Source organism: Corvus brachyrhynchos, unplaced genomic scaffold, assembly GCF_000691975.1.
Source record: "Corvus brachyrhynchos isolate BGI_N302 unplaced genomic scaffold, ASM69197v1 scaffold14, whole genome shotgun sequence".
Lineage (NCBI taxonomy): Eukaryota > Metazoa > Chordata > Aves > Passeriformes > Corvidae > Corvus > Corvus brachyrhynchos.
In genome coordinates, this window is record NW_008239110.1 from 11,170,006 (window position 1) to 11,182,773 (window position 12,768).

Sequence of the window (12,768 nt, forward strand, 5' to 3'; positions counted from 1 at the left end):
TACATAAACCCAAAGATTTTTCTAAAGAAAATTTAAAAACAGATGAAAACATAAAATTCTCTCATCTATCAAAACTGAACCCAAAGAATTGTCTTGACCCTGAATCAGTTTTATTTTCTAAGCATTACTAGTTGTCCCCTTAGTGAGTTTCCTGGAAGACCGTCAATGTAAAATAAATTGATTAGGGGAGAAACTGTAATTTGAAGTTAAAAAGGCCACTCTGCAACGACTTGGCAAAATGGAGAGAGGTGCTGCTTAACCAAACCCAACATTATTAGGTAAATCAAATCAGAGGGTCACTGACACTGGTCATTTTAAACACAGTAAGCACCAGAAAGGGGGGATTAACACCTTTTCCTAAAAACCAGACTGTACACATTTCTAATTCTTTCAGGGAGTAAAGAACCTCTGAGTCAAACTGGTGTCTGGTCAGTTTCCCTAAGAACAGCAATATAGGGGTGAGATAGTGCTTACACTTTTTCCTGAACCCTACCTCTCAGCACTTATTTCTCTGTTGGGTAACATGGAAATAAACTCTGCTAGATCCCAGGCAAGTCTGAGGACCTGACAGTGTAGTGCTGATATGGTCTTACCTGAATTATTGAGAAGAAATACATTGAAGTGTTTTGCAAGGCTTCCTCAGCCGGCAACAAAAGAACAAGTGAATGTTTTGTAGTATTAATGAATTCCACCCCCCAACACACCTTATTTTTTTCTTTCAAATCTTTGCAGAAGACTTATAAACTTTTGGAAAATATTCCTTCCTTGAGTATATACTCTTTCTTGCTTCTATATCCTTTAAGGAATTAATCCTAGGCTCCCTTTATTTTGAGCTACCCATAGGAATCTCTTGGTGCGCCAGAACGGCTCTTGGCAGAAAATAACCATAGCCTGGTAACCTTTTTGGATTTATTACTTAATAGCAGAAACTTGTCTTGAGATATTGAATGTTGGTTTCTTAAGCTGATTGCTTCTGAATTTCCTGCTTTAATTTGGATTATACAGCTCTATGTGTCTAGATTATTTTGTATTTTATTTTATTTTATTGGTTTTGCCCATGAAGTATGATTTGTTTGTATAATTATCTGGAACGTATGTAGACTTGCTACTGGTGGAGTCACTCATCCCTGATCCAGCTGATGTGTGGTTGAGTGAATCAGCCATCTAAATTATACCTCCAGAGTAGATAGGTCACTGCCAATCGCTGCGAGGGAGAAAGCCAAAGAACACTTGTGAGAAAATATGTAGAGACAATCCTTGAGAGAAGAAAAGGACTAAAGCTTTCTCAGGTGTTCTGTTTTGAAGACGTGCAATGCTCCCTGTCTTTTCCCCCTCTTCTCTCTCTCTCTCAAAAAAAATCTAAGTTAGCACTTTATTTCTCCCACTGCAACCTGACACAAAAGACCTTCTCAAATAAATCACTCGTGCAGTTGTCTGGTATGACACAGTGTCAGATGCTGTCTTTTTGATAAGTTCATTTCCTAAGCAATTTGTTTAACCCTTTTTATAGACATTGTTTTCTCTGACTAAGTCGTGAGTCATTTTTCAACACATGAGTACTCCAGGGAAATGTCACACTCGTCACTTGTTTCTCTGCCTGCCTGGCTTCACCATATGATTTTTATGAGCCAAAAGGACAAGAGTTCTTCCTTTTGTTTGTCCCATTCTGCTGACAGCTGGCTGTCATTGGCTCCAATTGGGCTACTCTATAGGCTGACCTTTTAGCTGTTATAGGGCAAATTAAGTATTTGGAAAAGAGCCCCTTCCCTAACCCAGAGTATCAAGCAAAATGAAGAAGCTTTTAGGAGCCTGTTACGATGGGTATCACTCATCAAATCTGTGTCATGATGTGAATGTAATTTTTTGTGTCTCAAAAGTCAGTTCCAAGTTGCCCTAAAGTAGACACCACCACCAAGATGAGGTTGTCTAGGAAAAATCAAAGTGATCATTTTTCATCCCAAAGACTTGCTTTAGGACACAAAAGCTGTCATTCACCTCAACAGAACAGATGGGCTGAGGGCTTGTAAAGGGTTATTTGTTTTTCTTTTCCTCTGGGGAAAAAAGTCTGTTTGCCATCTTACAAAAACCTCTTCTTTGCAGTTGATATTGTAAACATGCTCATAAATTTGAACAAGTATATCCAAACTGCCTTGAATTTTCTGTATTATCTGTGCCTGAGGGCAGCTAGAGACAAGTGTTTGCACCCAGGTATGGTGACAGAAGGCAAGCGCAAAGACTGTGGCAGTCTCAAAGGAACACTCCCCTTGGGAACTGAGTTTCTGAGGAAGCAAATGTAATTACTAGGAGTCCTGGGCGTGCCTGCTGTCACAAGAAAGGCGTGTCCCAAAGACTTTTCCAAGATACTGCAGTTGGCAGCTATAAAACCCTTATCTAATTCACTGTAAGCACAAGGCTGTTGTCTCCCTGTCCCACTCCCTTCTTCTTCCCCTTTCTCTCCCTTTTTTTTGTTAAAAACTCTAGAGACTTGAACTGTACTCTTCTATGGTCTAATGGTGTTTTTAAATGGAAAAAGGTTAAGAAATGTTCTAAGGGAAGCGCTACTGCCTTGTAGTACAATTTGGCTTGTGCAGTGAAGGTCCTTGAAAACCAGGTGTTCTGTTTCTGATCTTAATCCTTCCCGACTGGCTGCTGTGCCACAATGGCATGAGCTGTGTGTGTTTGGAGGGTTTATCTCGGGGACCCTGCCTAGATCCCTTGGATTGCTTTTGAATGTAGTGTCATTTTCTCTAATGGGTTACTGCAGTTGTAAGCATGCTATACTTCAAGGGTCAAAGGGCATTAATCTTTCTCTTAAGGCTTATGCAATGAGAAACGTGGATGTTGGAATTGCTGCCATGGAGAGACAATTGGATCCTGGCCATTCCTTGTCAGGGTAACTTTAGAGCTCATACCCATAAAGGACTGAAGCCAAAACCCTTTTGTCAACATTTGGATTGGTACTGAAAGAGAATGAGTGTGTTATGAAATTCTTTGCTAATCATGAGAATATTCCAGCCTAATTATGTCATCTAAACTTTTGAAATCTTCTTTGTTCTGTCTGTAGGGCCGTACTGTGGTAATGTGATGCCTGTCCCCAAAGAAATCATTCTAGATAGCAATGAGGCAACTATTCACTTTGAGAGTGGATCCCACGTGTCAGGACGAGGCTTTCTGTTGTCCTATGCCAGCAGTGATCATCCAGGTAAGGTGAAATCCAAAAGTAGTAGAAGATTAGTGGCATAATCCCCCCTATTTAATTATCATCTCTACACACATAGAGCCTTAGCCTAAATGTTTGTTCCTAAATATTTCCAGATTAGCATGAGCCATGGTATTTTTAATAGTACGTGTGCAAGAAACAGTTGTAACATTAACCAGATATAATAGCTGCTGAAATCCTACCTAGACCATTTGGAATACAGGCCCAGTGGAGGGGAAAACAGTGCCTTCTCCTTGAAGCTCTGCTGTGTTTTGAGCTCCAGCATCCATCACACTGTGAGAGAATGGAAGGGTAGGAGAGATTAAAGTGTTCATTCCCACATTTAATGTTCTGGAGGTCTGTTCAGTTTTTAAGGTGTAAAGCATAAGAAGAGTAGAAAAGGGAGTTGGAAAGAATGAGAGAAAACCATAGCTGTTGCTTCCAGTCCAGTAAAATTGCTTAAGTATTATACAGAGAGGTCCTTAAATGTAATTTCATGTTCTCCAAATATTTGTCTGTATTTTTACATCCTACAATGGGAATTGACATTTGCAAACTTTTCACAGATCTAATCACCTGTTTGGAACGAGCAAACCACTACACAAAGGCTGAATTCAGGTAAAGAGGGTTTGCAGCTCTGCATTCTGGTTTGCTCTGCTGTATCTGTCAACTGGTTCAATTGCTACAAAATGTTAAACAGTCTTGTTTTTCTGGAGAGGTGAATTTTTTTGAGTTCCAATGCTGTAATGGTCTAACGCCTGGTTGTGAGAAGCAGTAGTGTAGAATGGAAGTCTGTGGCCCAGAAAAATGACGAAATGGAGTTGCAGAGCTCTCAGCAATTCTCATTAAGAGCATACATATACATGGTATATGTAAAAAGAGTTTCCACTTAGAAATTCAAAGTAGCCTCACATTCCAGTGCTTCCTCTGGGAGCAGATCACGTCCCAGCTGATCTAAGATTATCTGAGGACAAGCTATAATTTCTCGGTTCCTTGAACTTTGTGATAGGTTTGAAATGGTAATAAATCGTGCTCTTCTGCCTGCTGTCTGGATGTGCATATAGGCTTCTTATCTTACTCTGAAAACCTGTGTGGTAGCATTTCTAGAACAAGAGAAATAAACAGAAATAAATGCCCTTGAAAAACTGCTTTTCTAGTTCTTTGTGTGCTACTGTGTTCAGTCCACCTATGAACTCAAGGGTCCATTTATTTAGCTCCTAGACTCACAGAGCATCAGCCAGAAATTACGGCTAAAATATTTATTGGTTTGAGGGCATTTCTTTTACAGGAGTTTGTTTGTATTATCACTACAGTTCATGTCATAAACAAGCCTTTCTTCTCTCACTACAGCAGATACTGTCCTGCTGGCTGCAGAGACATAGCAGGTGACATTTCTGGGAACATTGGAGAAGGATACAGAGATGTAAGTACACAGGATAAAGAGGGGAAATTTATAAAGACAAAAGAAACAAGAATAGAAAAACTTGGTTTCAACTTTTGCTGCTTGACTTTTGTCAGTAATTCTTCTGGGCTGTTTTGCTATACCTTTTATTATCAGTATATAAGTAAGTTATCAGTATATAAGCACACAGAGACGCTTTTCAAACAGACAAATCAATTGTGTGAGAACAAAGTCCACTGACTGCCAAATATACCTACTGACCTGTGGTTTCTGGCTTTCTGGAAAAAGCATGCCTAGTGTTTGTCCTTCTTGAGGCAATGCTCATCCATGCATGAAATATTCCTATGATTTTAGCTTTTACTTGTTTGGTGTCCACATGTGAAAAAAATATATTTCAGTAACACGTGGGTTTTCTTTAGGATTATGCCTGCACTATCCTAGCATCTGCACTGAAATGAAATAAATATTACACGTTGCCTAATCACATCCCACCGATAACTACCAACCTTTTGGGTTGTTTTAACTTCTTGTTCTTTAAACTCAAAAGTTGAAGTGGTTGCATTTATCCACAGCTCATATCACTCAGAGCTCTGCCCACTCTGTGCCCCTTGCCCTGGACTCTTCTCCTGTCATGCCTGTGAAATCTTTACCTTTCTCGAAGAGAAGTAAGCCTAATCATACCACTGAAGAAAAATGCCACCCTATCACAGTCGCTGAGTTCCCAAAAAGTCAGTGCTCACGTTTAACCTGTTCATCCAGTTATTCAAGTGTGCTGGCTCCAGCCTGGAAAGCGGCAGAGCTGAAGAAACAAAGAAATGCCGCGTTACATTCTCATTAGTTGGAGTTATTCTGCCCTTGGTTCCAATGATTAGGGCAGAAAAGCAGCACATGGCATGACCTCATGCAGATTTTATCTGCACTGAGGAATTTGCAAAAGAAATTCTCCCCCCACCATTAAGGAGGATTTTCTGATGGGAAGAACCTGCAGGGCTCCCCTGGAGATGTGCTGCCTTTGTGCCACCACTTTTCCCACCCTTCCCTGGAGGAGACAGTCCAGCACTCCAGCTTGTCCAGTAGCACAGCCCAAACTGGGCCAGTGTGAACCTGACCATCCTGTGCCTGCAGCCCCTAGGACAGTCTCCTTTGTACCTTTCTCTGTCCCTTTCCTGCTTTGCCCTAGCCCAGTGGTGTGTTATTTCCACCTACTTGGCACACAAGTTCTCCTGCCTGTATTTTTCAGCAGTATCCCACCTGAGATACTGGGAAATAGGCTGCACTTAAAGCCCAGAAGCAGCTAGGCAACACATAGACAAATCCCCGATGTACACCATGACTCAAACCCTAAGGTGCAGTGATAGATAGGTCTGCCTTCAGGTAAGAACACCAAGAAATTATTGATTTATCTTCCCAAAGAGGTGTTGCCTTGCCTTTGACTTTTTTCCTGAGGAGTGACAATCTTAAAGCATCTTCTCAGAAGCAGGTTATTTGTTTTTTCATTTGAAAAGAAAAATTACTTTGGGAAACATGTATTTGTCAAAGATTACTGCTCTTTCTCCCTTCCCTGACTCTTATTCCTCTTGAGCTTTTGCTGGATTTTATGAGCTGTAACACCTGTATACTGGTGGCTTGGAAGGGAGAGCATTAGCAGTTTGTCAGATCGATTTCCTGAGCCTTGGCTCCTGCCTTTCAGACCTCGCTGCTGTGCAAATCTGCGATCCATGCTGGTGTGGTGGCGGACGAGCTGGGCGGCCAGATCAGCGTCACCCAGCACAAGGGCATCAGCCGCTACGAGGGCGTTGTCGCCAACGGTGTCCCCTCACTAGAGTGAGTACCACGGGTGGGGCTGGCACCGGGGCACACCCCGGCACACAGGGCACTGCCCACATCAGCACAAGCAGGTGGGGACACCATTTTGGGGAGCAAAAGATGTTAGGTGTGGGTCTAGGGCTTTATTAAAATAGTGTTGGCGTTGGAGATAGGAAGAGGTTCCAAGTTTTCAGTGGCTCTATACCATGTAGGGTGGTATTTTCTTTTTCCTTCTATTCCTTCCAAAACATACTTGCAAATTACTTTGTTAGCAGATACATGAGAGTACGATGCTCTGGAGCAAACAGCTTTAATCGATGTGCTAATAAATCATGGTAAATTCATGTTGAAGTTTAAAAAAAGCTAGGAAAAATGAGTAAGTAAAAAATGCCATTGAGCCATAGGGGATTTAATGAACAACTTCTTAAACATTGTGTTTTTGACATGTTCAGAGTTTTTCTCTTTTAGAATATTTATAACAAGGGTATTATATTTATTGCTTATCTTCTGACTTTTAATTGTACTGTTGTTGAAGTAGAAATAAATCCTCTAATCTCTATCCAGCACAGTAAGCCCTTCCAGCAACTGCTTCTGTCATTCCAGTTGGTTTATAGTTTTTAATTTTCAAATGTTATCTGGATTTTACATGAGGCCTTTTTTTTTCTTTTGTAAGAAGGGAAATTTCCATCCCATAGCCTATGAGAGCTAAGGCAATATGTATTTTTTATACTATTTTCCTGTTTTCTCCATGATTTCTCACACCTTCCTGACAATTTTACAATCATGGTTTCATTCATGAAAAAAAAAAGGCATTCATGTGTTCTGTTGCTGTGCTTAAACTTCAGCACAGACTGAAATGCTTTATGTACAATGGCACTGGAGTGTACAAAGCTGGGTAGTGTGTAGATCATAGTCAAAGGACGGAACAGCCTAAATATTTTCTATTTTTCTTGAAAGTTAATTGCCAAAGAAAATTAATATAAACTTGTCTCAAAGCAAATCAAGACTGAGAACTCTGCTCAGGCACCAAGCCCCTCCATAAAACAAATAATACAAATTCTTTCCATCACACATGCCAGCTTAGTGAGACCCTAAATTAAATATTTTGTGCCTTATCTAAAGGTGTTACAGAGCTGTTCACATACATTCGTATGCTTGTGACCCTCAAGAATCCCAGTGGAGTAACTCAGACAGTGGCACATAAAATTTCATAATGAAAGGGAGTTGTGATTCCCGTTCTTATTTTTTTTCATGGTACGAGAGCTAGTGGGCAAAGAATGAAGTGTGTAAGACTGCAAGTGTACACGTGCTGGGGGATTTAGTCCATTTAATGTGAGGTGCCCTGAGAGAGCACCCTAAGGAGGAGCAGAGTCCCTGTAGCTCTCCTGCCTAGAGGGGCAGACAGAGGCACTCCTCGAGCATGATGCACATCTCCGAGGGACGGAATTGCCCTGAGGAGACAACCTTGCTTTCTACAGGTTGTGCAGGAAGCCACAGGCTCACACTGGGCTGTATGCCTACAAACTAGATGGCATGTACTTTAAGAAAAATGGGAGTGTCAGCACAGCACTTCCCAGGATGCTTCTGCCACACCTGGCAGCTGCGACAGTCTCTAGAACAGACGAACTGTTGGTGTGAGCCCAGAGGAGAGCATGTAGTGAAATGCTTTTATTTCAAAACATGAAAAAGTGTTCCTAGAAACAGTAGGCTTGTTTACTAAGAAAAAGAACCAATGCATTTAGTGCTTTAAAAAAGCTTTTATAGGAGCTATCTACAAAGCTGCATGGCTTCCCTGTTCTGCAGTACCTACATGCTGAAAGAAAATCCTGCAGATGAGCCAGTGCCCACAAGAAAAAATTGGTGCTTGAGCACCAATGCCTTAAGAGCTTTTTAGATGCCCTTAAATAAGAGCTTGCACAAGCTTTTAAAATCTCATTTGTAGTGGATTTCAGTATTAAAGATTAAAATTATTTAGTGACTTGAGCTGAAATTGACCTCATCAAAAGCTGCTGCTGGAGTGCATCGAGCTGTTAAGTATCTGTGTTGTTAACGTGGAGTTATGTCTTGCTCACCCACCATCCTGCAAGAGCTGACCTTGGCCTCCCCACTCCATTTTTCAATGTGCTTCTTACACTCCAGCATCTTTGAGGTTTTCACTTCCCATGATCCATGTGCGGACCTGCACCCCCAGATGCTGTAATGAAGCCTGAGTGGCTGGATTTGTTGAGCAGTTCTGATACCCCAGTGCAAATACACAGGATGTTGTAACATGGCCCGGCCTGTGACTTACACATCTGCACATGTGGAATCATTTGCCTTTGAAAATGCAAGATTGCATATTGACAAAATGCTTGTCAATAGTGAAAGATGAGATTCAGGGTTAACCTGCACTGCTTAGGAAAAGCTTGCTTGAGACCAGCTCTGGCAAAAAAATAAAAGGCAGGATTCTGAAGGTTGTCAGGCAAATGCGGAGCATGGAGCAATACCCTCCCTTAAAGGACAAAGTGGAACCTGTGTGAAAAATTCCAGCAGTCACATTAGGAAACTGATGAATTACCACTTACTGAATTAGCTTGTTCTCTTTAGTGAATTACAGCAGAAATTTATCAGCTTGATTTCATAGCTTCGTAGACCTTAGGAATGCCAACCTCCTCTATTTGCTAAATTTGCAGCCCTCTATTTGAAAGGGCTCTGGGTGACTTTTTTTCCTTAGCAGTCTTCAAGGAGCACTGTGATTGCTGTTTTGGGTAGGCTTTACTGATTACATAGTTATTTATATTCTACTTTTCTCTTGAAATGGATTGCTTTGCATTCACTAAGAAATCAAAAACTGTTTTGGCTGTGATGTCAAAGTGGTTTGAAGTGAGCAGAGTGCATCTGGTCGCCCCTGAGGATTGCCTGTGGGGAAGATGTGGGAGGGAGGGTTTGTGTTTCCCCTTCTAGCTACTCAGCCACCTACATGCCCAAATAAATCAGCTCCCACCCAGAGCTCTGAAGGGCTTCGTTTGCCTGTAGTCATTAGTTTTCAGTGACAAAAAAAGGCAGTGTTTTTATTGACCTTGACATGGGACTACTCTCCTCTTCCCTGTTTGCAGTGCTCTCAAAACATATAGCCCTACACACCATGGTAAGGCCACAGACAGTACCTCAGGGGAAATTTTCCTGGCCAACAACAAAGAAAGGGCAGCCTGAAAGGGAACTGTCTCCATGCTTAGTGCAGAAGTTGTTTTACTGCTTAGTCATGCTGGCCAAGGCTTTTCAAAAGGGGCCAGTGATGCGTGCAGCTAATCGAAGTGACAGCAGAGGGGGCAGATTTTCAAGAAATCCAAACTAATTTCATGTTAAAACCCTGGCCTTTCTTTTTGTTAGGCAGCCAGTTGGAGTCATTGCTTCTGGAATGAAACCTCAGGGGCATCTCCTTGGGAATTAGAAAGTGGCTCCCTGAAAGGCCAAGGAAAACTCAGCTTTCCCTTAGAGTGGTGATTTTATCTTGTCCTGCATTGTGCAGGGCTGTGTGGAGTGGCCCAAGAAATGGCTTTTCCCCTGGAGCAAAACAGTCTGTGTCAGAAGGAGGAAGAAAAAGGAAGCCATAGATGTGGTTAATGGAGCACAAAGAACCATTCTTGATGGGAGATGCTGACCGTGGTTATAACAGAACTGGTTCCCGCCCAGATTAAAATAAGGAGTAGTTTTCATCCAGTTTTCATCCTATGACACACCTGTAGCCCAAGTAGGAATGGCCAGAGCTGGTGTGGTTTAGTCTCCATCAAGTGTAACTCTCACAAGCAGCAGGAGTAGCAGGGTGGTGCAACAGGGAGTCACTTTAAAGCTTTAAAAAATGCTCAAAACCATTAAAAAAATTACCCAAATACAGTCACAGTAAGAGATGAGCTTGAGTGCTCTTATGGGGGTCGATAACCGGCCAGCGGAGAAAGTGGCTGTCTGGCCAGAGATGTTTTACTGGAAAAACAGTGATTCTGAAGCTTAACCTCAGCACTCCTGTGACCACCTCATGAAAGGCTGAGTTACCTTTTTCTTTTCTTACAGTGGTTCTCTGTCAGATAAGCGGTTTACATTTACTTCGAATGGTAAGAATAATTGCTTTGTTTTTAGCTATTTAAATATTTTCTGTAAAAGTTTTAAAAAATAATCAGGAGAATGTCAGGCTGTGTCTAGGAAGGATATTTTAGGACAGCAGTTTTTTTAAAATTGTCAAGTAAATAAAAAAATTGAAGGGATGTGAAGTGAGCTAGAAAAAAAACACAGAATATGTGCGGTCATACGCACATAGACGGGAAACAGAAATAGTATTCTGCTGTTACATTTCTGGTGCCAGCATATGAAAAATGACAATCAGATAAACCCATTTTTATGTACTTTAGGCCACAGAAAATGAAAACAGTTTCTCCTCAGACATTTATAATTTCCATCTTCATCATAAAAGCGGAGAAAGAAAACATAGGAGAAATGAAAATATATTTATATTGCACTGATACAGAAGGAGTTTTTGTTTATGGCTTTCCAAGATGCAAAACCCTCTTTTAATCTGTCAAGACGTTCATTTGCATAAAACACAGCAAAGAGGGGGGGAAAGTTCGCATTCGTTCATTTGAATTATATTCCACTCATTTGAGATAAAGTCATTTACTATTCCACTGGAAACTGTAGAGCATGTATAGGCCTTTGAACCTGCCAAGGAATTATTTTTAACTTCATTGAACCATATTCCACTGGCCTGTTTTCTCTGAAGAACCTTGATGTGCAGAAATTTTGTGGGCTCTTTGGTGGAGTTTGTAATACTTACCTGCAGATATTATCTTCATGATATCACATCTTGGCAGCAGTATCAAGGAGCTTCTCTAACGAGTAACTTTCCTAGCCCTAATTGCAGGTGGGAATCATGAAATGTTTACAGTAAAGTATTCCTTTCAGTACAGTGCCTTCATCTGTGAAATGTTTTGCGCAGCAGAATTAGTTAGTGCCAATCTCAAAACATAAATATTATGTTTCAGAAGGAAAAATTTAAAAATAAAAAATGTCTTCACAGGAATGAGACAAAAGTGCAGAGATTAAAAAACTAAATGGCAAAAATAGCAGATGTAGTCAGAAGGTGTCATGTACGTAGGAGTTAGACTGGTAAAGCATTGGGACTGCAGCACTCTGGTACTGGATCATACACTACAAATTGACTGGTAAACACCACAGCTAATGGAGAGCATCAGGCTAGCACTAGATTCAGCAATGTCTGACTTTGCTGTTGTGGGTGGTCTTCAAATGTTGCTAGCCTAATATAAAAATATCCTGTGAAAATGCAAAATAACTCCTTCTGCCTGTCTGTGTGGGGACTCCTAGGCTGCAACAAATCTCTCAGTCTGGAAGAGGGATTCCTCTCCAAGAGCCAGGTTACTGCATCTTCCTACTGGGAGGAGATCAATGAGTTTGGGCAACTACTCCTATGGTCCCCCGACAAGGTTTGGCTTCAAGTCCCGGGATGGTCTTGGGCCTCTAACCACAGCAGCAGCCGTGAATGGCTGGAGATAGACCTGGGGGAGAAGAAGAGAATAACAGGTATGTTGCTCTCTGGTTATTAGAAACGGGTGTTTCAGCTGGAGAAGAAACTGAATGCAGCTGGAAAGCTGATAGTGCACTAATGCAACATTTCTTTTGTTAAACATAATGAAATGTTCTGTGCTGATGAATATTATTTTCCTATTTAAAACATCATCGTTACTTACAAGACTTGTCTTCCCATGGGGATATAGGATTGAACTCAACTGTCATGCATATCTGATCTGTAAACATGCTGCTAGAACAAAATACTTGCAGAGGGATCAGTAGAGTCTAGATGGATGATCTGGAATCAATAAGAAACATGAAAGTCACAGCCTTTGAAACAAGGCCTAGGTGAAAGAAATTCCTGTTTTCACCTCCTGGTTTAGTTGTAAATTACAGTTGCTGCTAAAGATGTAAAGATGGCCGATACAGACCATAGTACCAAAAAGCAATTATCACAGAATCACAGAATGAGTAAAGTTGAAAGGCACCACAGGGGGTCATCTGGTCCAACCTCCCTGCTCAAGCAGGGTCATGCTACAGCACACAGCACAGGATTGTGTTCGGACAGTTCTTGAATATCTCCAGTGAGGGAGACTCCACAGCCTCTCTGGGCAACCTGGTCCTGTGCTCGGTCACCTGTACAGTAAAGAAGTTCTTCCTCATGTTCAGGTGGAACTTCTTGTGCATCAGTTTCTGCCCATTGCCTCTTGTCCCATTGCTTGGCACCACCAAGCAGAGCCTGGCTTCATCCTCTTGGCACTCCTCTTCAGATACTGGCAGACATTGATGAGGTCCCCTCTCAGCC

The 12,768-nt window shown here is 41.5% G+C and overlaps 1 protein-coding gene across 2 annotated transcripts in view; it reads left to right on the top strand.

The window, feature by feature from the left end:
* Positions 1-12,768, top strand: part of DCBLD1 (discoidin, CUB and LCCL domain containing 1) — a 35,523-nt gene that overhangs the window by 10,876 nt on the left and 11,879 nt on the right. Inside the window, exons 2-7 of one of the 2 annotated variants that reach the window (XM_017739699.1) lie at positions 3,065-3,202; positions 3,766-3,817; positions 4,550-4,622; positions 6,292-6,425; positions 10,455-10,495; positions 11,760-11,975. In XM_017739699.1, the coding sequence (XP_017595188.1) occupies positions 3,065-3,202; positions 3,766-3,817; positions 4,550-4,622; positions 6,292-6,425; positions 10,455-10,495; positions 11,760-11,975 (654 nt within the window). The remainder of the gene's footprint in view (positions 1-3,064; positions 3,203-3,765; positions 3,818-4,549; positions 4,623-6,291; positions 6,426-10,454; positions 10,496-11,759; positions 11,976-12,768) is intronic. The other variant, XM_017739700.1, reaches the window with a different exon arrangement.